We start from the raw sequence: 25,849 nt of genomic DNA, 5'->3' as shown, positions 1-25,849 counted from the left end.
GATGACTCTCCTTACCTCTACCCTCCATAAGAGTCATCTGTGTATATGAAAAAGTCTCGTCAAAATGTATTAAATTAGGATGGCGCCATACCATACCCTGTGCACCACCAGCGCCATTGTGGAGGATTTTTGAACTGTTATTTAGCGCATACACTGGACACTTTTTCAACTTTTCTTCCATATAAGATGACTCTCCTTACCTCTACCCTCCATAGTCCTAGTATAGAATCTAGCTGTACAGCAACAACCAACCAAAATAGCTGTTATCGTCACGTTGCGTTGTTTCGCCGTATTTTATTGAAATATCGATTTTCCGGAAATCATATTGATAGTGTGCTTAACCCTAAAATATATTTTTCATCTGTATTTTTGATTATTTTCTTTAATCTATGGCGACGCCGAAAATCGGCCATTTTCCGCTTCTCGCCTTTGCAAATAATTAATTGTACTTAATAAATAGATAACTTAAATCATAAAAGTGTATTTAAAGAAATCATTGTAAATACCACTACATATACTTTCAACGTAATCACCGGTAAGACAATTTATTAGTAAAACATTGAATTTGTGGCCTTTTTTAGGTTCCGCAACGTAAGCATTTTGTGCCAATTATTACTCAAATTACTATTAAAATTATGTAAATAACGCTCTACTGTTCATAGTTTTATTCGTTTCATTAGGCTCGGCAATATTAACACTGATTTACGATTTAGTATGGATTCCCGTTTTATAGAAAACTGTATGTTTTAACTCTGGCGGTTTACCCAAATAGAGAATTGGTCATAGAAATAAGACCCATTTTTAAAGTTATTTTTAAAGGTAAATTCAGTATTTCCATACCTCAGTTCTGCGCCTATTAATGTGCCCCACCCTTTGCCAGTCTAGTGATTGATATATCCAATATTGAAATAGGATCGTTATAATATGTACTATAGTCGTAAAAATGTAATAGGCCCGTTTTGACACTTGTCATCGCGACGTAACTAGTTATGGAACCATAAGACTCTGTACTCGATACTCACGATAAATCAATTCAAGTTTGTATCAGTACTTGATAATATCATTATTATGTATTGTAAAGTGTTCGTTCGTTCAAAGTATTCCTTTAACTTCACAACCAATACGCGTGACTGGCTGTTGATTATACGTCCACTTTTCAACATGTTGAAACAGAGTTAGTACTATATAACAAAAAACACAAAAATCGAGTCAAATCACTATGTTTAAATTAATGTCCAAAATAGAAGAGCCATAGTTAACGTAATAGTAAACAATATATATCAAACTTAAACGAGCGCACAGTCAACTTTACAAGATGAGGAACGAAAAACTGCGCAGTGCGCACGGGGACGCTTCAGTCATGTGCCGCTTGGTCAGATACATCATCTCAGACTCATTATTTAGAACCCATTTTGAGAACCAAGCTCATTCTTTGCAGTAAAGATAACTACACAATATTTAATTTCGATATTCAGTAAAAAAATGGTTACAGCTCTATTATAAAAAAAAAAAGACTGAGAACGTAACTGTTTTTTGAACGTTTCGCAACAATTATAAATTGCATGATACTATGAAGTAAGCGCAAAAAGAATAATCGCGATATATTCTTTCATATTATTTAACGTCCCAAAAAAATTTACGTATTTTTTAAAACACTGTATGTAATTGTTTTTAATTTTTTTGTTTCTTTCATTTTTGTTCTAAGTTACATTCTATGGTCTTGCACAAATGTCAAAACGGGCCTATTACATTTTTCCGACTATAGTAGGGACTATTGGATGCTTCGGCCGTGGTGAGTTACCATCCTAAAGACAAAGACGTGCCGTCAATCGAGTAAGCGATATAGCATGATTGCGTAGAAATCGATTGGGGTTTCGTAAATCTGCCATACCCTTAAAACATGTTGGCCCGCTGCGATCTAAGACTGCATAATCACTTACCATGGGTAATCAGGTATGATAGCAGCCTAGGCGTAACTGGTAGAAAAAAGATACATACTAATAACAAACCTCTTTGTGTCTGTATATTACATAGATCTTGACCTTTAATTTGTTGAGCAGTTTTATACTTTTAAAGGGATCATCGTTTCATCAATAAGCAGTTTAGTTATGTTATTGTTAACAAAATAAATAAAATAAATACCTATCGTAATAAGAATTTGTCAATGGTATTCATCAGTTGATTGTACAAAAGAAGAAAATTATTTAAAAGAAGAATTTTCATCTCATTATTAAATGACATTTAGTTGTATAGTGTAATAAGTTATGAGCAAGTCAAATTACTTACTAGACGGGTCTCACCATTTTTGTACAATTTTTTGATTTTTAAATTCTATTCCTAGGATTTTTTTCTTGACTAGGGAATCTATTACAAACAGAAGCTTCTGGCAGTACCTAATGTTACTTAGTAATCAGCACAAAAAGTTTTGCAAATTGTAATTCATCTTTGGAAGTTGTATGTATAGTAAATTTTTGTGAACACTTCTCTAGCGATGCAGGATTTTTGTAGCGCCATCTACTTCGGTAATGTGGAGACCGCTACAATCTATAATTATGAAAATTAAGCTTAATCAAGTCTCCTAGAAAGTGATTACTGGTACCTTGGTTACCCCTGCTAAATGCATGAGCATTGTTTTGTGCAATTCTATACCAATTTTATTTTCATAACTTCAAAAATATGGGACTATTGTTGTGACTCAATCAGCCCTCTATTTCACTGTCATATGTCATGTATCTACATCATTTGTTTACCTTTTCTTAACAAAAGTAAAACCAAGTGGGTAGTTTAATTATCACATGTATAGACTGTCAAGTTTTGCTACCTAGCACAATAAACGTGTTACTATCCAATATTGTATTATTTATACATAATATTCACCCATTCAAGTAAAAAGTAGTTGTATGTTATTCCCTATGTGATACTATATCATATATATGGATGCCAAATTGTACACCCTTGTGTTTTTTTCTTATTTTTCTGTACTTTTTTATGTTTGCAATAACAAATGTATTTATTCATTCAGAGTTCCTTCAAAATGGGATTACATTAAAAATAGAGTACATACATTTTTTTTTCTTATTACTACAGTAAATTATTTATTAAAAACCTTTTTTTTTTAACATACCGCCTTTGCGCATTTTAGATTTTGTTTTTATGTAATTCACTTTGAAACATAAAAAATCTAAGAACGCCGGCTGTACGCACGAAAAAGCAGGACTCACTGTCACGTTCTGCCTGAGCCGAGCGTACAAGCGATAGAGACAAGATCGTCCTGACCATTTGGCTTTCTTTTCCTGGGTTCAGTCTTCGTACTTCGTTAGCCTGAACCGTGCGTTGTACGCGTGACCGTTCGGCTTGTGAAGTTGTGACTCATCTATCTCGCTTCTATACTATTTCTGTACAGACAACCAATTTTTTTGTCATTTAATTGTGTTCAATAATATACTTATAGAAATATTAAATATTTTTTAATTGCGCAGTAATGGCGAACCGACGACCACAAGGGGGTGGGCGGCGCGTGGACTTCGGTCGTAATGACCGCGGCAACAACTACCGTGGCGTGTCACCCTGGCAGGGTGGGGGCCCTGGGGGAGACCTTCCCAACTTACTTCCCCTCGGTGGGCCCGCTGAAGCGACCCTGGCCCTTGCCAGCAATTTAATTAACCTTCTTCAACCCCGTCAGAACCCTGTCCCTTCACTCCTTGACATGCCCATCCGTCGTGACTTTGGTCCCGCCATGAATCGGTATGATCGAGGTTATGGGCCTAATAGAGTGAGTATCAAATCTTTATACTGAGAGTTTATTTTCTGAAGTCAGTTATTTATTGGAAAGTTATAGTAAACAATATTGTATTGATATTTTCATATGAGCATTTGGGTATAGTTTCGCTAGATACTCTATTTATGCAAATAATTGGATTCTGCTATAGAAGTGCTGTAGTTTCTACGGTAAGAAAAATATCAAAACGTAACTTTACAGCAGGTTTTAGTAGCGTCATGCTATAAATTACTTGAAAATATCATCTAATTTGTCTTGGCAATCATACCTTATTTGCTTAGTGTATAAATCTTTAGTTAGTAATGTACACATTACCAATTAAAATAAATTTAATAATATACCTAAAGTTTTGGACCACTTTCTGCCATTACATTCTTAACGTCTTAAACATAAAAGCAGATAATCATTTACAACAGTATTTCTTAATTCAGTAAATATAATTAATATTAACAAATTATATGTGGAGAAAATATTTCATTATTAAATTCAAACATTCTGTATTTATGTGAGTTTACAGGCTGTCAACCGTACTACTTTGACCAATACACTAAGTCGATTTCTCTATACGAATATCAGACGGCGTGGTGCCAATAATGGCTGCCAGTTTCATACTAACGCATTTCAAATTTCCCTTTAGATGGGCAATCAGGGTAGTTTCCGGCGTACGGGAAATTACAATCGCGCTGGTGAGCGTATCAACAACAATCGTAAGCCGTTTAGACCCAATGATGGGCAAAGGCAACAAAACAAGGGCTCCCCGAAAAAGGATGCCGATTCAAAGGCTAAGCCTGGCAAGGAGAGGTAAGGAACCCGTGGAGTTTCCTTCCGGTGCTTCACCGACTTTCATATATCCCAAAATGGTTAATTTCATAAATCCCATAGCAATACCCAATTTCAAAGCAACTTCAACGAAATTTCAGCAAAACTTACGTTCACCGGCGACGCATTAGCCGCATTGGCATAACATGTTTCTGAAAATTCTATACTTACCCCCTTTTGCTTCTAAAGGGGTGCGAGCTCGTATACTGTACGAAATCTGCATGGAGTTTTATATGACCTCTCTTCACCATAGACAGTTTGTCTGTCTATGCTTAAGTTCTGTTGAAATTCTCTATAAGAAAACAAATATAAAATTATTTGTAGTGTTACAAAGTGTTTTTTTAGGTATGTGCTTTTTTAGATTAATGCAACATTATTTAATGTCGAATAACTCTTAATGTTTTCAGATGATAATTAACTATTTATAAAAGTTAAAAAAAACTATTTATAAAATAAACGATTGATTGATGTGTGTGTGCCTTTGGACCTTATCATTTTCACAAACGGTTATTATAATATGGTCGCGTTTATACTGTATTACTGTTAGCAGGGCTTGGAAACTGAAGCATCATTTGAGTTTTGATTTGACCAGTTAAATAGAAAAACTGTTTCTTAGTTGATTTCATTAAACACATTTTAACTGGTTTACTGAAATGATGTATCACTTTTTATTAAAACTGCCATATAAACTGTCTAATTTTGGTTGTCTGATTGTTAATAATTGTCTTCCAATCTAAATAAAGTAATGAATATCAGAACTTTTTAGGTTCCAAGCCCTGCTAGTGTTTGTAAATGGTGTTTGTGCTAAGGCAAATTAAAATAGCATTACACGAAAAGTAAATGTTAATAATATTATAATTACTTGATATATATTTCTATTGTTTATAATTTTTTAATAAAATTAAATTTGATATAACATTATTTTTCTTTAAAAGAATTTGTCACTTTGATGTTCTCGTTGTAAACATTTTGATTAAACATTCCATTAACTATTGAAGTTTTATCTAGCGATGAGACAGGGGATAAGGCTGACAAGAATGAAGACAAGAAAGACACCCCCAAGACCCGTTATGATGATATAAACCAGTCACTCTTGAGATGCCACATCTGTAATAAGAGTATGTGGGATGGGAGGTCGTTTGAGAACCATCTAAATGGACGGGCCCATTCAATCATGATGCAAAAGACTGCGGAGAGCTATGCACTGACTGCGGACACTATGCGCCAGGAGTTTAAGGTAGGTAGTTTGATGTTTTCGCCAGTTTTTTTAAACCTCTCCTGTGTGTAAGTTGATATAAATTATATTTTCCTCATCAACATAATAGCGTGAGGTATTGACGGATAGTCTTTCAAGTTTTTTTTAGTAATTAACTAATAAAATTATTGTTTACAATGTGCACTACACTAGACTACACAAAATAATCAATTTATTCAAAGGAAATTGGATACAATTTTACAATAAATTACTTGTTGATATCTTGGGGATGTCTCTAAAAATGTTCAAAGTGGATTAAGCGAAAGCTTGTGGAATAGTCCTATTATAGTATAAAGTTAAACCAAAAAAAAGTTTGGGTGTGAACTATTGCTCTAACCATTGGTTGCTTCTTAAATATTTTCAAATGACAATATGAGATGGTGAACAAAAAGAACATCTGGCTAAGTTTGTTGTGGGATTATTCTAAGACCAGGGCGCGTTTCGTACCCTCGTAGCTTTCGTTTTAAGTTTACCACTACTATGTACACATTTTGTATGTAATCAGCGCATCAAAGGTGCCCCATCTATGTGCCTATTTGAATAAAAAAATATTTGACTGACTTTACTCTACAGATTCGCGAGATGAAGCGTACACGCAAAACGGGTCAGCAGCCATTGCGCGATTTCTACTGCGCCATGTGCGACATGTATGCTGCCGACGGCGCCATCCACCGCACCACCGTTGGACACAGGAAGCTGAAGAAGTACCTCCATCCCGCTTGCACATCCTGCCACAAAGAGATGCCGACAAGGATAGAGCTAGACGAGCATAGATTATCCGCTGAGCACTTGAGACAGTTGCAGGACAAACAGGACACTAACATCACTAAGCCGAAACTTGAAGGTACTTAAATCTATTATTTTTTTGCCTGCGCGCAATTAATAAAGAGAAATCTGCATTTTTCGGCAGCCTTACTCAAATGAGTGAGCGTTTATTGGGGTTTTATGTGATAAAATCAGGAAAGAGTACATCTCAAAAGCCTTTCATTTACCAAGGTGTTCCATTGGTGACTAAGGATCACAGCTTAATTAAAAAATTTAAGTAGACTAATTTTCTAATTTTGAACCTCTTATGGCAACTGACGTAAAAAATCGCCCGAAATAAATGGGTTTTAATTGTGATTATTTTAAAGTCAAAGTCAAAAGTCAAAAATATCTTTATTCAAGTACTTTTGATGCGTACATAAGAATTACACGGTAGTGATGATGGCGATAACCACATTCGTAAACTTAAAATCAATGACTCTCTCGGACCCATTTTGTAGATAGAACGAACAGCCCTCTTCTGCAGCACGAAAATAGTGCAAATATCAGCAGCATTACTCCAAAGTAAAATTCCATATTATGGAATTATTCCATATCATTTTATTTTTTCGCAGTGATGGTATTCTCGACTCTCAGCATGGAGCAAATGTATCTGCGCGATGACAGGCAACGCTCGCGGCGCTACGACCGACGCGACAAAGATGGCGAAGCGGATAAGGAGGCGGACAGGGAAGCCGACGTAGACAAGGACAAAACTGCTGAGGGCGAACAGGTAGTGACAAGACAATCAAACAGTAGCAAACAAAGCTACTGGCTAAATGATCACGATAAAAAAAAAAGAAGTTTGTATACTATTTTAACGCGTGTACATAACACGCGTTAAAAGTTATAGTTCTTTAAACAGTATATTATGAAAATTAAGCTAGTAATCACAATGAATTTAAAAAAAAAAAAAAATTTGTACTTATGTACACGCGTTAAAAGTTATACTTCTTTGGTGTAAAAAGATAAAATTTTTACTTTCGCCTTATTCTAACGTTTGTCGAAAAAACCACACTAACGTTCGTTTTATTATTACGCATTATCTAGTTATCTCGTTATCATACAAGTTTAAATCACATTCAAATTTGAGATTTCGTAATTAGCCTGCTTTTGAAGTACATTGCCGAAGATTGTTTTTGTGGAGTCAAAAGGTTGAAGATATTACTGCTTTTCGCCGAGTATAGCCAATTAAGCTTGATTTTCATAATATATCATAGAATTAACGTAAAGTAACACCTGCTTCTATCCAACAATCAAAAAGGTTTTTTGTTGTTACTTGATATATGAATAAATGTTGTACGCCACCTACGTTGGGGTGCAAAGAAGTGCAAATATAATTAAAAACTAATTTGTTACTAATAATTACAAAATAAACCTATAACTGAATGTGTGATTACTTACTGATCAATGTTAGATCAAAAAGTGATTGTTCTGTATTTCAACGCTCGGAGTTAACTGCGATTGACGTCATTGAATCCAGGTCACCTCCAATAGGAGTTTGGAATGAATGAATAAATATACTACGACAATACACACAACGCCATCTAGCCCCAAAGTCTAGCTTGTATTATGATGACTGATGAATAATTTTATCAATAATATACATTAATACTTATAAAATGCAAACGAACACCCAGACACTGAAAAACATGCTCATCACAGAAACTTTTTCCAGTTGTGGGAATCGAACCCACGGCCTTGGTCTCAAAAAGCAGGGTCGCTGCCCAATGCGCCAATCGGTCGTCAAAATGCCGAATGATTACACTTTTATTGTACACCACATTAAGATAGAAAAATTGTAAATCAAAATTTAACGAAAAGGATACAATATTGAGGTTAGGTTGGTATGTATGTAACACGCCAGAAGTTAGCGTAGTCTTGCACAAAAATCGAGAGTAGACAATAAAAATAACTTTTTCCTATTAGGCGTAGCTCTAAAGATAACTGTTTCTGAAAGTAACACTTGACAAGCCCATTAACTCTAACACAGAGTTATGCTGAAGGCGAGGAAGTCAACAAGGACTCGATGGAAGATGGAGAAGCTAAGAAGGAAGACGGAGAAACAAAGACTGAGGTGAAGAAGGCAGAGCCTATTGACAAAGAGGACACGGTGCTGGACTACAAGGATGGGGATGACGTCACCAATGTCACACAAGAGATGTTGCCAGCTTATAGGTATTGATTCTACACTTAGGGGGCGTTCATAAAACACGTGAGATTTTTAAGGGTGGGAGGGAGTCGAGTCAAATGTTACGTTTGAGAGAGAGGTGGTCTGATTTAAACAAAAAAAAAAATTATACTATTTTGGTCCATTTAATCTAGATTGTACATGCTTAAGATTTAATCTTAAATGCAATCGTAATACGATTAAGATCATCACCAATCGTTCGAAAGAAAATAATTTCATTCATACTTCGACGTTATATATCTACTGACTGTCAAACCACCATATTTGTTTTTTTTTTTTACTAATAACAATCCAACGCGTTTACGTAAGAAACGCACATTTTAAAAAATCTCACGTGAGATTGGGGGATGGGGGGAGGGTGTTTGAATATAATCTCACGAAACCTCACCAGGGGGGGTACCTCACGTAATCTATGGACGTCCCCTTATTCAAATTCTAATTATTTATTTGTCCAATTAATGTGATACATTAAAATAAGCGGTGGCTATCACCGCTTAGTTCGACATCACTTGAGGATTTCATCTGGTAATTTGTTATACATAATAATAAATTATATACACCCTTAAATGAATTACTAATTTTATGCAGCGCAGTAAAATGCACAACAAGTTTATTTTTACTTGCTTGTTTTACTTGCTTTTATGTCATTTCCGATATAAGAGTTTGGTGTTTGGAATCGCTGTCTTCCAGCACGGAGCGCGGCGTGGGTCGCTCGTTCCTGAAGCCGCTGAACTGCATCCAGTGCCAGTTGTGCCACAAGCTGCTTGACAGCGAGGAGACTGCGGAGGTGCACCTTCGCACCTGGAGACACCACCAGCTCTTCATCTACTTGCTGAACGAGAAGAGCGGACAACTGGTTGGTGACTTGTCATTGACTTGATTAAAAACTGAAAGACCCGGCAGTAGTGCCATCAGCTGCTCGGTCCGTCCCAGTGCTAAGTACAAAACCATTGCTATAATAAGAGCAACAGTTTGCAGGGCATGTATATAACATTTCCTACAACACTCCGAACCCACAGCCTGCCACAAGCAATTATTGTCGAATTCTTTAGAAAAGGCTAACATTTTCAATATACCCCATTGAGACATACCCACAGCCTGCCGCAAGAAATTAAGAAATTATTGTCAAATTCTTTAGAAAAGGCTAACTTTTTCACTATACCCTATTAAGATATACCCACAGCCTGCCACAAGAAATTAAGAAATTATTGTCAAATTCTTTAGAAAAGGCTAACATTTTCAATATACCCCATTAAGACATACCCACAGCGTGCCACAAGCAATCAAGAAATTATTGTCAAATTCTTTAGAAAAGGCTAACATTTTCAATATACCCCATTAAGACATACCCTCAGCGTGCCACAAGCAATCAAGAAATTATTGTCAAATTCTTTAGAAAAGGCTAACATTTTCAATATACCCCATTAAGACATACCCACAGCGTGCCACAAGCATCAAGAAATTATTGTCAAATTCTTTAGAAAAGGCTAACATTTTCAATATACCCCATTAAGACATACCCACAGCGTGCCACAAGCAATCAAGAAATTATTGTCGAATTCTTTAGAAAAGGCTAACATTTTCAATATACCCCATTAAGACATACCCACAGCGTGCCACAAGCAATCAAGAAAATATTGTCAAATTCTTTAGAAAGTGCTCACATTTTCAATATACCCCATTGAGACATACCCACAGCCTGCCACAAGCTATTAAGAAATTATTGTCAAGTACTTATTTTTTTTTTTTTTTAAATAAATATACTACGACAATACACACATCGCCATCTAGCCCCAAAGTAAGCGTAGCTTGTGTTATGGGTAATACGATGACTGATGAATATTTTTATGAATAATATACATAAAATACTTATAATATACAGATAAACACCCAGACACTGAAAAAAATTCATTTTCATCACACAAACATTTTCCAGTAGTGGGAATCGTACCCACGGCCTTTGACTCAGAAAGCAGGGTCGCTGCAAACTGCGCCAATGGGCCGTCAAAAGAAAAGGCTAACATTTTCAATATACCCCAGGCGGAGAACCAACAAGCGGAGACAGGCAAGAGAAGTCACAGCAACTATAACGATGACTCTGGTACGTGGAAGCGTCGCAAGACCGCCCCCAAGGATGAAGACGATGAGGAGCAGGACGAGCCAGAGCCTGAACCGGAGCCTGTGAAGAGGAACGGGCTCGGTGACACTCAAGGTAAATTCTTATGTCCCTCAGCGAACAAAACTCCATTGGAGAAGCGTGGAAGGCTTTAAGATATATATGTATGTAACGTTTAATAGCCTTTATACGCTGCTGGAATGAAGTCCTCTCGCAAAGGGAGTGTTTGCCCGTTTTTGACGACCTCCCTGGTGAAACAGTGAGCGCTGTAAATTTAAGTAGCAGGTCCCGGGTGGAAATTTATAATTTTTTAAATTTATAACTGGTCTGGTGGGAGGCTTCGGTCGTGGCTAGTTACCGCCCTACCGACAAAGACGTGCCGCTAAGCGATTTAGTGTTCCGGTGCGATTTCGCAAAAAAAACCTACTATTCAAAAATTCTAATTCAAAAATAAAAGAATTAATAATAAATACAACTAAATATGAAAAACTAGTCGTTCCGTGCGGTTTCACCCGCCTTAATTATGTCGCATAGAATAAGCTGAAGCACTGTACTCATAAACGTAATCACCAACCACCTGCAAACCTTAAATTTTTTTTTATGTTATAAATCTGAATATTTTTTTGACTTATCCATGCTTAATATTCATAAATGCGAAAGTCGTTTGTTAGTATTTACTTCACGCTATAAAACAATCATCTTGATTTTTCTGACTCTCTGAGTCCAAGGCTGTGGGTTCGATTCCCACAATTGGAAAATGCTTGTGTGATGAACATGAATGTTTTTCAGTGTCTGGGCGTTTACCTGTATATTATAAGTATTTATAGAATAGAATAGAATAGAATAGAAAAACTTTATTGCAACACAACACAATAGGAAAAATACAAAGAAAACAGTAATAGTACTTAGTGCTAGGGTGCAAAGGCGGCCTTATAACTAAAAGTGATCTTTTAAAGGCAACCTGAGCATACGAAGCCGATAAAAAAGTGGAAAGTGGATGGTGCATAAAGTAACAAAAAAAAAAAACTTTCATGAACAAACATAATACATTTACATATTAACTACACAAATACCGATATAAATACCGATATTTATGTGCATTATATTCATAAAAATATTCATCAGCTACCTTAGTACCCATAACACAAGCTACGCTTACTTTGGGGCTAGATGGCGATGTGTATATTGTCGTAGTATATTTATTTATTTATTAAATAAACATCAACAGATGCAAGCAAAAATGCCGAAGCTGAGTTAGACGCCTTAGAGAATCAGGGAGGCGAGCTCGCTGCTGATGATTTGGAAGACTGGGAGCAGTCTGTGGATGAACTTCTGGACGATGTCAACAAAGGTGAGTATCGCTATTTCATTAATACAGCAACGGAGTGCAAAGTTTGAGATTTGATACCAACGTTCACTTGTTCGTTTTTTTATTTTTTTTTTTGGAAAAAACAGTCATTACATCGAAGTAACATAATACATATCTATTAACACGCTTCTTCTTCTTTTTCTTCGTCTTCTGTTCCTGGGCCTTTTTCGCACTTGGTAGGTCTGGTACCGTCCGTTGTACGTATGGCCTAATATCAACACTCTTATAACATATCACTAAACATTGCCGATAAAGTACAGTTAATTTACAATTATACAATTTTAAAAGCATTGAGCAGAAGCAGTAAGGCAATAAGTAGTGGTAAAGAAAAGATTACACACATGATAAATTAAAAACAGCAAGAAAGAAAAAGATATTGTTGAATATAAAGATATATCAAAAGGTACTTCAAAAGTAGTTTTTAAAGATGCATAAATATACTACGACAATACACACATCGCTATCTAGCCCCAAAGTAAGCGTAGCTTGTGTTATGGGTACTAAGGTAGCTGCTGAATATTTAAGAATATAATACACATAAATACTTATAATATACAGATAAACACCCAGACACTGAAAAACATTTATGTTCATCGCACAAACATTTTCCAGTTGTGGGAATCGAACCCACGGCCTTGGACTCAGAAAGCAGGGTCGCTGCCCAGCCAGTCGGCCGTCAGTTTAGGTATGCAAAGCGATCTCTCACAGACAACCTTCAGTGAAAATTCTAATAAAGGGTTGGTACGGCAATAAAAAATCATAAAGTACACATAGTAGGAGTTATAAGTGAACTCTGATACGAAATCTCACGCTTGGCACACTGTTCGACATAAGTTGACGTGTTAGATTTAGAGAATGCAACGGAAGATTTTCTTCCCACTGAAGACTCACAAAAGAAGCTGCTTCGAAAGGTTTGAATTGCTGTATTATAGATGTAGTTACTAGAAGAGGTTAAGGATATATTCGTAGAGGCATGGCAGTTAAGCTGGGAGACAAGATAAACGAGGTGCTGATAATTCGGTACATGGAGAGGTAATCTGTAGATTTATTAGCATTACGGTGTTGGATTAAAAATAAAATAAATATACTATGACTATACACACACCGCCATCTAGCCGCAAAGTAAGCGTAGCATGTGGCATGGGTGCTGAGATGACCGCTGAATATTTTTTTTATGAATAATCCCTACAACTATTAAAAACGTAAATGTAAGTTTGTTTGTTACGCAAAAACTACTAAACCGATCACCACGAAACTTTGTAAACATATTCCTGAAGGTATTAGAAGTAATATAGGATGCTTTTTATCCCGAAATTAAGCTCAGTTCTCTCGGGAGAGGGAGCGAAAGTGTTTGACGATTTTACACCAGGCTTAGCTATCCTAAATAATAGACGAAGTCGAGGGCAACAGCTAGTATACTCATAAAAACGTAGAGACATGGCAGTTACGCCGGGAGACAAGGTAAACGAGGTGAACTGCAATCGCAGTAAGCGGTAGTAGTAGCAGCACAGAGAATGCTGCTGCACATTCGCTGATCTCTCAGATTTCCAATCTGCTTAGTTTCTTGCCAGCTCTTCTCAGTGGAATCTGCCTTCCCAACCGGTGGTAGAATCACTACAAACAGACTGACTTGAGGTTTCAAAAGTGCCTATAAACTGAGCCTACTTGAAATAAATAAATTTGAATGAATTTTGAATTTTTTGAATTTTTTTGCCCCGACTGGTTGACAATTTCATTCTGAACCGCCATCACCAAAATTAGATTTTTTCTATTACTTAATTGACTCTCGCTCTCTCTCTCTCTCTCTCTCCCTCTCCCTCTCTCCCTCTCTCTCCCTCTCCCTCTCTCTCTCCCTCTTTCTGGTGGGTTCGACGCCCACTATTGGAAAATGTTTGTGTGATGAGCATGAATGTTTTTCAGTGTCTGGGTGTTTATATGTATATATATTGTAAGTTTTTATGTATGGTATTCATAAAAATATTCATTAGTCATTTTAGTACCCATAACACAAGCTACTTTAGGGCTAGTTGGCTATGTGTGTATTGTCGTAGTATATTTATTCATTTATTTATTTATTTATTTTTATTTAATTAAAAACAAAGGATTGCAACAATGGAGTTAAAATTGAATGATGACGATGATATTGTCAAGGCCTAGGTCTGAACGGAGTCCTTAGTAATATGGTGTACGGCAGAATTGTTACTTAGTATGGATGCAACTAAGCGGCAGAAATAAGCATGGTGTTATTTATTTATTTATTTATTATTTATGTACCATAAATTGTGATTGTGAACATAAGTTACATGAAGTGTACAAAGGAAAGATTATCTCTATAAGAGATCTCTTCCAGCTACCCCAGGTATAGGTCAAATAAAGGTGTAATATACGACAGTAATACCCCGCTTTACGCGACCCCGTTATGCGCGGTTTCACTATAAAATTCCTCGCATTACGTGAAAGAGTACGTTTAAACATAATGTAGTCATCAACTTCTCTATGGTGTCTTGACCGTGTGTCAAAAAATTAAAAACAGTGTTGGTTGTTCGAACGTATTTTACAAGAACGTAAAAAAAGCTACCCAAAAGAAAATAGATGTAATTTTCCGTAAGAAATAATTAATAGTAGGTATTGCATTTAGTTTATATAAAACGTTAGCTTACAGAAAAATCCTATTATAATATTAAGGATTACTTAAACGATAAAAAAGCTTGGGTGTGATTTGCTCTAGCTTTATAGCAAAATAAAAGTTGGTGATAACAAAAAAAAATAGCCGGTTAGGTTGGTGTGGGCTCTTCTTAGACCAGGGCGCGTTTGGAACCCTCGGAGCTTAAGTTGGCGAACGAAGTTATCACCATCCCCTGACATTATGTAAACATGTATGAACGCTTCATAAGTGCCTGTGATAGGCCTACATGAATAAAGAAATTTCGAATTTGAATTTGCATAAAGTGTTCTTAGAATGAAAGTGATTGATTAAATTGATTCGTATTCTTGATTTTTTTGTATTAAATTTTGACTACGTTTAATCATAAACCTCGATATACGCGAATTTCAGTTAAAGCGATTTTTTCCGGAACGTATCCCTCGCGTAAAGCGGGATATTACTGTGAATGATAACTACTAAACGCAATATATTTAAATGTTAACAAAATTCTACAGCCTAATACAATAAAATTTGAATATATTATATACAAAATACATAAAAATAATATAATAAATATTTCTATTTATAAATACATTTATATAATAATGTTTATAATACTCCCTTCAATGGGTAGTTGAAATAAAGACGAAATTGCGTTTCCGTGAAAATACAAGAAACAACATTTAAAGCCAGGTCTTGTAAATCCAATAATTCTTAAAAAAAAACTCCTAAACATGTTTTTTAAATGTCACTTATCACTGTAAAAAACATTGGTGACTTTCAGAAAGGTTCGATATATGAACTCGAGAAAAGAGTTCTTTACATATATATATATATATATATATAAATATACATCTATAATAAGTTAACAGTGATAAATGTACTAAGACAACGATAGATAATGCTCCTTCTCAGTACTTACCCCAGACGAGTTGTCACAAAAAGTTCTACTACTACTGAAAACGGTGCTAACAAAGGTCTGTATTTCAATACACCACTACATAAAAAGTACTAAAATAGTTGGTTCTCATGTTGGTTGTATGGTTGTAGTTTATTTTTAACTTCTTACGTTTCTCTTTATTTATTTATTTATTTGCATACTGTTACAAAAGTTTATTAAAAGAAAGGATTCGTCAGAAGGTACAGAGTAAGGACTTATTAGTTTGTATCTTGTCTATTATTCCTTAAAAAAGATTTGGCAGGTATCAAGATTTATTTCATTATGTGAAAAGCAACATTCTTTGCATTTGAAGAAATTGAGATTGGCAATAAGAAACAAGAGATCTGGTATTATTTTTAATCTTTGTGTTGTTGGAACTTTTCTAGTGTATTTTTATAAATAAATAAATATACTAAGACTATTTATATAAATAAATTATATAAGATTATTTATATAAATAAATAAATATACTAAGACAATAGAGACATCGCCATCTAGCCCCAAAGTAAGCGTAGCTTTTGTTATGGGTACTGAGATAGCTGTTGAATATCTTTATGAATATAATACACATAAATACTTATAATATACAGATAAACACCCAGACACTGAAAAACATTCGTGTTCATCACACAAACATTTTCCAGTTGTGGGGATTGAACCCACAGCCTAGGACTCAGAAAGTAGGGTCGCTGCCCACTGCGCCAGTCGGCCGTCAAACGATGATGATTTATGCCTAAACGATGTTTAAGACGAACCATTTTGTTTGAATGTGTTGCGATTGAAGAAGATTGAAAATATACTTCAGTTAAGTTACAAAACTGCAATAAGATTTATTCCAATTTTGTCCCCCTTTAGCTGTTCAAATCTAAATATTGATATTATGCTAATAATTTAAAATGATCTCAAAAAAATTTAAGATTGAGTAACTGTTTCCAATCAAAAATTGAAAGCTTAAGTTCTTAAATAGTAAATATATAGTATTTTTGTCCGATGTGTATATTATCGCAAAGTTCTCAATTATGCTGCCCCACTATTCCTACTTGCAGATTTTAAACAATGAAACTTTCATGTATTATTATTACCTTAACAATATTTATGGTAATTTTTTCTGAAGTGGTGTATTTTTCATACTCAAATTAATGTTTTTATAATTTTTATTAGTGTCTTTACCTTACCTACACTTGGAGGAATTATCAATTTTATAAATTTAAAATAAATGCATATAAAAAAATTCTGAGCCGACAGGTTTTGAACATAATAAGAATTATAAAACTGTTTTATCTCTTGTTTCAAACGTATCTCATTGTAATATGGACCTTTGAAAAAGTAGATCGAAACTGCAACGTTTCCTGCTAGATGAATCTACAGTCGCTATAAGACTGTGTGAAAGGCTTCGCGATTTTAAATTTATAAAAATCAAATTAATGTAATAATAGATGAGAAGGAAGCCAAAGCAGCGTTAGAAACTGCAGGGAAACCAGGAGATCAAACCGCTGACGATGATATGGAAGACTGGGAGCAGTCTGTAGACGAACTTCTGGCGGATGTCAAGGAAGGTCTGTATTGCTTTATTTTAAATGTTATAGCAGATGAGAACAACGGAGCAGAAAGTCTCAAACTAAGAACAGAAGACGTTGCTGGCAACAAAATAGCAGAAAGGTTTTTATAACATTTCCATTAAAGTTATGATAACAGGAACAAATTAGCACTTTTAGCAGCCAAAACTATAGGGCATGCCTGTTAAATAGACCTATGTATCAATAATGAGAATTGTAGAAGATCCGTCCCGTCCAGAACCAAGATACAACTTTCTTGATAGTGTGAGTGCCCCGTACAAGTTAAGGATAAAATGTGTGGAGAAGACCAAACAACAACAAAACCTCTCTCCATTGGAGATATTGTTAGGTTCACAAATGTGACTGATAGGTTTCTACTAGGTATTAGATAAGAGCCTAAGATTCTCTTGCTTTTCGCGGAGTATAGGAAATTAAGATTTATTTTTATAATGTAGCATATGAATACTGTACTGTTTTTTATATATGGTACTTTCAGTCGGAAGTGTGACAAAAGTGGTAAAAAAAACCAATCATTTTTATCTATGTACATTGCAAGAGTTATTCATAAAATTTTGCAAAAGTTTATTTGTTTGAAAGTTTTATTGCACACAAACAATATATACAAAGTAAATATGTTAAAACACATTTATTACAGCGAGGAAGGAGTTTCTTGGAAAGCATCCAACACCGCTTTCATCTGTCACAAGATAGAAAAATGAGTGTTAAAATGTAAAATGTAGATTATTTATGTTAGAAAAGAGCAACTGCTGAGTTTCTTGCCGGCTTCTTTTCGGTAGAATCTGCCTTCCGAACCGGTGGTAGAGTCACTACAAACAGACAGACTTGACGTTTCAAAAGTGCTTATATTAGGCCTACAAGAAATAAATAAATATTGATTTTTTTTTTGTTTTGTTAACACATATACAAAAGAAACTTAGAATAGAAAATAGAGCGTGCAAAGGTGGTCTTATCACTAAAGCGATCTCTTCAAGACAACCTGTGACGTTAGGAAAGTTTATTTTTTTTAAATCGGGTAAAACTCAGAGGTTTTATTAAACCAGAAAAAGACTAACTAACTAACTAGTAACTTATGTGTATGCATTACTTTATTCTCAGAACCTGAAGCGAAGCCAGAACCGGAGCCCGAGCCAGTTAAGAAAGGGGAAGAAGTCAAGAAGACTCCGCAGCCGAAGTCATCTCCAAGGGGCCGTGGACGCGGGCGCGGCCGACGTCCCTACTAAGAATATAATGTCGGAAACACACTTAAGCTGTGCGTTACGTTGAGCTGCCATGTCGACCTCCCTGGCGCAACGGTTAGCGCTTTGAATTTCTGTGAACTTAAGTAGGAGGTCCCGGGTTCGATTCCCGGCAGGGTCAATTTGGGAATTTATAATTTCTGAATTTTCTCTGGTCTGATCTGGTGAAGGCTTTGACCGTGGCTAGTTACCACCCTACTGACAAAGACTTGCCCTTAAGCGATTTAGTGTTCGATACCATACTCCCTAACAGGTTAGCCCGCTACCATCTAAGACTGCATCATCACTTACCACCAGGTGAGATTGCAGTCAAGGGCTGACTTGTAGTGGAATATAAAATAATAAAGGAAAAAAATATGTGTGAAATTTTCTATCTCCGTATCTACTTATTCGAACGCGTGAAAGTTAATCATGATTGATACGGTATCGCAGGAGAGCCATCTACTTATAATACTGGGAAAATAACGCTGTTTCGATACCATATAAATCGTGGTTAAGTTTCACGCGATTGAATCAGTCAAATGGTGACAAGAGACAAATTCTAAATATTTGTTATTATCAATTTGATCCCAAGATTTTGCACTGTGGTTCTTGTAGGGGGAAAAGGGGGAAATTTTTCAGTAATAAAAATATCTTAGGCTCTAAACGAAAGCAGGGTTGTACTGGTATTTATAAAAATAAAAAAAACTGTTTTTGTGAAACCGTCGCGTTGCTCGGAGCCTCAACATAGCGTACGGCCTAAGGTCGTAATACTCTCGATTATTGTAAAACATTAGAATAACAGAAACACTAGGCTTATAAACAAGTTTGAGTTAACTGTGCACCGCTGGAATTCTGTGCCAATGTCGTTTCGTAGAGAAAAAAAACGTTGATCTGACGTTCTTTTCCTCTATATAAGTATATAAAGGATTACCTAGTCTTAACGAAAAAAAAAACAATTTCTATTTAAATAAAATGGCGTACCCTGGTTGCACAGTTAACTCGACGTGTTGTACTTATAAATATTATATTATCACAATATTGATTAAATTAAAATATTGTAGTGTTCAACTTCTAGACATGTAGATGTAGTGTCAAAAAGCATGCACATTATATCGCAACGAATATTTAAAATAGTTGAATTATTTTCTAGTATATTTTAGTCAATATATAGATTCGTGTTACATTGGCATCCACCTTTTTAAGATATGGCATATGGTTAAGATTAAACTGATGTATGCAGTAAAACTTATATCCGAGTGCGTGAGAATTTGTACCTACGTTTACTTATTCGATTGCGTGAAAGTTAACTACGATTTATATTGTATCGCACAAACGCCATCTAGTAAGTAAACGTAGGTAGAAATCTCACTTGGACCCTTTCGACGAGTTAAACTTTGCTAAGTCAGTGTCGGTCGGTGGGTTTGTAGATGCCGGTGTCCTTGGAAGTCATTGCCGGTGAGTTTGGAAGTCAATGCCGGTCGTATCGTTTTCTAAAACGTCCGTAGGATCATAGTACTTCAACTTTATAAGGATAAAAAGGCTGCAGCTTATGCTGTAGGATTTGTGTAATCACTAGGTATATTAAGATGTCGATGCAAACAGATTTGCATGTCATTTTTATGTTCGCGGATTTCTATACCTGTAGTTTCGTAAGATGTCGATGCCCGTCGTTTGGTAAGACGTTAATGCCGCTAGTTTCGTAAGATGACGATGCGTTTATTTCTCATCAGGAGAAGTCATTGTCTGCATTATGCTAAACGATTTTTCACGGCAGCCTATAAAGGCAATGAAAAATAGTATTTCTAGAATAGTAAGTTTTATTTGTAAAACTAGAAATAATTCCATGATGAATTTTATTAAAATTACTCCTTTCAAATGAATCTACAGTAGAAAAGGTTGTTTTATTTATAGTAGTTTACCAATTCCCGCAAAATTAGCAAGAAAAACCCGCTAGCTTGATTAAAGAGTTCATCGCGCAGGTGTTTTATGCATACAAATTGAAAAAAAAGAGTGTGTACTTATGTACACGCGTTAGAAGTTATACTCCTTTAGCGTATGGAAAAAAAAGAAACTAAAATGCAGTTGTGATTAACGATTAATATTTAAATTGATTAATTTTAATATTTATCGTTAATCACAAAAGATTTTTATTTAAATAAAAAAGGTTTTATTAACGTAATAATATTTATTTATTCATGATAAATTATAAGTACGATGATAAATTATAAGTACCTTCTTTAAATAAAGCGAAAGCAAAGTATTAGTATGAAAAATGTTACCTAGTAGATAACTAAAATAAATTTCGAAGTACAAAGTAAATGAATAACTTAAATATGTTCACTGTATTTTATTTATGAGAGCCTAACCCAATATTTCTAACACTTGACAATAGCAATCTAGAAATCTCTCTTGGTGTGAAGTCATGATGCAGTCTAAGATGGTAGCGAGCTAACCTGTTAAGGAGTATGGTAGTCATACCCCTAATCGGTTTCTAAACGACATCGCACCGGAACACTAAATAGCTTAGCGACACGTCTTTGTCGGTAGGGTGTAAACTAGCCACGGCCAAAGCCTCCCAGACCAGAATTCAGATATATAAATTCCCAAATTTCCCCTGCCGGAAAACGTCAAAAGGTGACCCTTGAACCCTTGACTGCAACGTCACTTCTGTGGTAAATCATGATGTAGGTAGTCCCATTTTGTTCAAACAGCATGGTTATTTAAAAATCGTCATCGCCCGTCGTCCTCCTATCTATCCTCGCTACCGGCAAGGGCGGATCCAGCTTTGGCGCCAGGGGGGGGTCGTACCATAAAGGTATGGGTTTAATGAAATTGCCATCATAATACAAGGTAGGTCTCTACAAGGTTTCTTAGACACTGCATACTTTGTAAGATAAGAATAAAACTCTCTTTTAAACATAATAAAATTTTTATTACGTACTTAATTATTTTTCCCAAACATACACCAAACCTGGTAACCAAAGAGCCGGTGTTATTTGGTAAAAGGGCTGGTAATACTTTCCTCTTTGTATGGATAAGTTGGCAATAGCGCCAGCATTTTGGGTACCATGCATTACATAATATTTTATGTGATTTGTGATTTGGACGGCATATAATTTTGGTTGGCAAATAATTTTAATTTAATCTTGTGAAGGTAGACTAGATAACTTTAAAATTAAGGATAAGTATGCATAATAAATAAATATACATAATTAACATTACTAATATTGTAAAATATGTACTTATATTGTAAATTCAAATTTTAAAACTACACTACAGGTATAAAAAAAACATGCGGGTTATGTAAATTTACATAAGTACAATAAATCGAGAATAAAATGTTTAGAAACTCATACAATTCCTGGACCCTAATTCGCTATGACATTGTCATTTGTTATTGTTAGCATTCTTTGATTTTTCCTGCCAAAGAAAATCAGGTAAACTAATTAGTTTACCTGATTTTCTACCAAGCACCAATAAAAATTTATAAAACAAATATTGGTCACTAGCAAAACACTTGGTAATCAGTGCCACTGGTAATGTTGGTAAAGGTCACTGACACTGATAATCAATTAGTTGTCTACCATAGACTAGGTCTTCATAAATTTATAAATTTTAGGCACTTAATTGTAGTATAAGACAAATATTTTTTAATATAAGCTATGACAGTAAAAACTGTATTACAAATGATTTCCAGTGATAAATGTCACTGACGATAGTTAGTTATTCATTACTTTTGGTAGGTCTTTGTAACTTTTATTGTGTGTGATCACAGTCACAGATAGTCATAGATAGTCTGTAGTGAGTTCAGTGTATCTTGATCATTGTCATTGAATAATGAAATATTACTTTTTTTTTCCATCTTCTTAACTAGGTTCTGAGCACTGGCACAATGTTGTAGAAGTCTTGCTACAGATCAGATAATGCTGATCACTGTCCAGGTAGTAAATCTTGTCACACTACAAGTGTGATTTATTCCGTTTTCGACATTAACATTTTTATACGTTTTCGATATAAAAAAACTGGTAAGATACATAAGTAGATCTCCATTTGCGGATGCAGGAGTCTGAAACTTTGTGTCGCCTTTTTCATAGGCATGGCAGATTAACCACGAAAATTTTAGTTTCGAAGTTTCCTGACACCAAACCAGTTGTTTTTTTCAGTTATTTTTTTAACTTAAGTATTATTTGGAGTTATGATGTCGTTACAGTGACACAATTTGATTCCACAGTGACAGCTGTCACTTATAACAATTTACTAGTTGAATCTTCTAAGGCTTCTTAACTTTAGCTGGCTCTGGGCACTGGCACCATGGTGTTGCAGTCTTGTTACAGATGAGCTCAACATTGATCACAGTCACTGGTAGAGAGTCAATTGTCACATTGTGAGTGCTGTGTATGTTGTATTTGACGTCATGAATACCTGTCACTCTGTCGCGGCGGCGCGTCACTTCGCGTTGATTGTAACATTTGCGCATGTCACGCTTACGATAAGTTTTGTCATGTATGTGCCTGAAAAATAATAAATCTTTATTAATATTTTAATTATATACAGTATGGACAACGAATATTACAAAAATTGCAATCTTTGTTTTTTGTTTTGTGTGATTATACTGAATGGTTATTAGCAACTTTTTATTATGGACATGACATGATGATAAAAGAATACAATACACTTATGGGGTTAAATCTACGCTAAAAGATTGTATGTTTTTCAATATACCTACATACAACAGTACAAAGTATCATACCCAAAAGGGGGGGATGAAAGTTTTTAGAAAGGAACACATTAATCTAAGTGGACACAGTTAACGCTTGAATAAAAAGAGATACTAACTTAAAAGTATTTTCAGGTCCAGTTGAAATATTATCGGGTCTTCTCACTTTCAATCCTGCATCTCTCAGTCTTACATAAAATTCATCGTCTTCCAAACCCCAACCCCAGTAGTTATTTGACATTCCATTCACCAAATCAAAATCTTCCCTTTTGATTAATAAAATACCACCAATGAAGGTCTCATAGTGATACTTTGGATGAGTTTGCGGTGACGATATGTGATAGATACAGTCTTTGGGATAATCATATTTTAAATCATTGTTCATTGGCAGCAAATCTACATCATGCATAGCTATATAATCATAGTCTTTCTTAGTGTGTAAAAAACCAACGTTTATTAGGGACGCTCTGTTGAATCTGTTGCTATCTTTTTGTTGGATTATGAATATGTGGTAAGGTATGTTCTGTTTTGTAAGAAAGTTGTGCATGTGGGGTACAAATTCTAAAAGTTCTTCGAATCGATCTCGGAATGGCACCAGTATGGCTAGTTTCTTTTTGCTATGATGCTTTGTTGATATCAGGCGGTTGGGCTGTCCTGTAAAAGAATATTAAATCATTATCATCATCCTATCCACAGCCCATTGCTGGAGGAGAGAATCTCTCAAAAGAGTGAGTCAATCAATCAATTAATAGCATATTACAGTCCACTCCGGTACTAAAGCCCTCTCCCAATAGGAGCAACACGTATAAGTCTCATAACAATTATTCATTGTAAAGTCAACATCTCCTGAGGATGCTCCGGTTTTAAAGAAAAACGTGCTTCGTGGATACATCGCCGAAGATCTGTTTGGTGTGGAGTATAAGGATTGAAGAAATTATTAATAGCACCATACAGATTCTCCTGTTGTTCGCGGAGTATAGCAAATTAAGCTTAATTTTCATAATATTTTATGGATTTCCGCAAAGTAACGCCGGCTTCTATCCAATTTTTTCATAAAAGTAAGACGGTGGTGATAACTGCATTTTCAAACATAAAGCTACGAGGTCTCCAAACGCGCTAAGGTCTTAAACTAAGTCCACAGTAAAAGCCGGAAAGAATCCTAAAACAATCATCGCCTACGCTTAAACTGGTGTTCTCTAATTGAGCTATTAATCTTACCTGGTGTGATAGGTAGTGAAGCTAAGAAACATCCCATCACGAAAGTGAAACCGAGGCAAACAGTGAGAAATTTCGAGCCGGTCACTCGGTAACCCATCAAAGTTACGCTTCTGTACATTAATTGAATTTGTCACGGGTATCTTCTGCACACTTTCATAAGAAAATTAATTTAGAAATCTACATTGTACTTTTTGCTTTATCGAATAAAAAACACGAACGTTCGCATCGCGATTTGCGAACATTTGTTTCATATGCATATGTATTTCATTTAGCACTATGATACTGGTTTCAACGTCAGCTGAGCTGTCACTGTCACAAATATCTAGGATTATGGGTCTGTGGTCATAAGTTAATTGTCAAAATCTAAGGTCAAAATACGATCCACAGACTATACTCAAGTCACAGACTTGCAAACATCCACAAGATTTAGGAAATAAGAACAAACATAGCCTTTTATAATTATATAAATTAGTTTATTATTAGATTCTTAATGGAAAATTAAGTGTTCTTCCAAATTTAAACAGCTTTGTGACCTTGATGGCTTATTTAAAAAGATTGGGCTAGAAGAACTAACCTCTATTAAACTATAGCGTAATTTATTAGTGGTCACAGTCTAAAGGTAGTGCTGTCCTTAACACATTATACTCTGGAACAGGATAGCACAATTTTTAGACACGTATGTTAAGTAAATACCACCCATAATGGGTACCATATTAATCCTTTTTGACAATCCTTGAAAAAGAGCTCGAGCCTCCTCCGGTCCTCACGGAAAACGAGGTCTCCACTCGAAAAGGCACAAAAATTAAAAGTGCAGTGCTTCGCCTAAGACTAATCACAGAAATAGTGTTGTGGTCTAACATAGTAATTGGGCTGGGACAACGGAGAGCATGTAGCGGAAAGTATATGTTTGTATCATCTTCTTCCAAGGAATTTGTGTTTGTTTGTTTTTCCTTAAGTAAGCAACCAATTAATCGTCATGAATTTTGGTATAGAGTAAGTTAAAAGGATGAAGAGTAACATATGCTTTTATGCGAAGAAAAGCCTAAATAAACGCAGACGAAGAGCACGGGCCACAGCTAATATAAATAATCTATCTTCTTGTTTAAAAAATACCATTACTTAAGTAGGTATTCCATGGTGTTGCATGCTAAGTGCCTATTCACTTACATTAGCAATTCAAACAAATTTAGCTAATAGCACATCT

The 25,849-nt window shown here is 35.3% G+C and overlaps 2 protein-coding genes across 3 annotated transcripts; one reads left to right on the top strand and one right to left on the bottom strand.

Annotated features, from left to right (window-relative positions):
* Positions 1-399: 399 nt before the first annotated feature.
* On the top strand, positions 400-18,917 carry LOC120634207 (zinc finger protein on ecdysone puffs). Of its 2 annotated transcripts, XM_039904671.1 has the most exons (12): positions 400-535; positions 3,480-3,772; positions 4,416-4,579; positions 5,606-5,834; positions 6,426-6,696; positions 7,232-7,389; positions 8,650-8,834; positions 9,538-9,703; positions 10,888-11,059; positions 12,192-12,314; positions 17,353-17,472; positions 18,589-18,917. In XM_039904671.1, the coding sequence occupies exons 2-12, from the start codon at positions 3,482-3,484 to the stop codon at positions 18,711-18,713; spliced, it is 2,004 nt and encodes a 667-aa protein (XP_039760605.1). In that variant the 5' UTR covers positions 400-535; positions 3,480-3,481; the 3' UTR covers positions 18,714-18,917. The 2 variants fall into 2 exon arrangements, with proteins under 2 accessions (XP_039760605.1, XP_039760606.1); XM_039904672.1 differs by lacking the exon at positions 17,353-17,472.
* Positions 18,918-21,255: 2,338 nt separating this feature from the next.
* LOC120634354 (beta-1,4-galactosyltransferase 7) lies at positions 21,256-24,940 on the bottom strand. The gene is made up of 3 exons (XM_039904866.1): positions 24,646-24,940; positions 23,547-24,081; positions 21,256-23,221 (listed from the first exon to the last, which is right to left on the bottom strand). Exons 1-3 carry the CDS (start codon positions 24,761-24,763, stop codon positions 22,981-22,983), a joined length of 894 nt encoding a protein of 297 aa, XP_039760800.1. The 5' UTR covers positions 24,764-24,940; the 3' UTR covers positions 21,256-22,980.
* Positions 24,941-25,849: the final 909 nt, after the last annotated feature.

Source organism: Pararge aegeria, chromosome 23 (assembly GCF_905163445.1).
Source record: "Pararge aegeria chromosome 23, ilParAegt1.1, whole genome shotgun sequence".
NCBI lineage: Eukaryota > Metazoa > Arthropoda > Insecta > Lepidoptera > Nymphalidae > Pararge > Pararge aegeria.
This window is presented reverse-complemented; position numbering and strand designations above follow the sequence as displayed.

Excerpts from the sequence above, each read along its gene's own strand:
- LOC120634207 (XM_039904671.1), top strand. The coding sequence starts at position 3,482 with ATGGCGAACCGACGACCACAAGGGGGTGGGCGGCGCGTGGACTTCGGT. Across the intron at positions 7,390-8,649 it reads AAACTGCTGAGGGCGAACAG|AGTTATGCTGAAGGCGAGGA; the intron begins GTAGTGACAAGA and ends ACTCTAACACAG. Across the intron at positions 9,704-10,887 it reads ACGAGAAGAGCGGACAACTG|GCGGAGAACCAACAAGCGGA; the intron begins GTTGGTGACTTG and ends AATATACCCCAG.
- LOC120634354 (XM_039904866.1), bottom strand. The coding sequence starts at position 24,763 with ATGTACAGAAGCGTAACTTTGATGGGTTACCGAGTGACCGGCTCGAAA. Across the intron at positions 24,082-24,645 it reads TTCACTACCTATCACACCAG|GACAGCCCAACCGCCTGATA; the intron begins GTAAGATTAATA and ends ATTCTTTTACAG. Across the intron at positions 23,222-23,546 it reads GGACCTGAAAATACTTTTAA|GCACATACATGACAAAACTT; the intron begins GTTAGTATCTCT and ends ATTATTTTTCAG.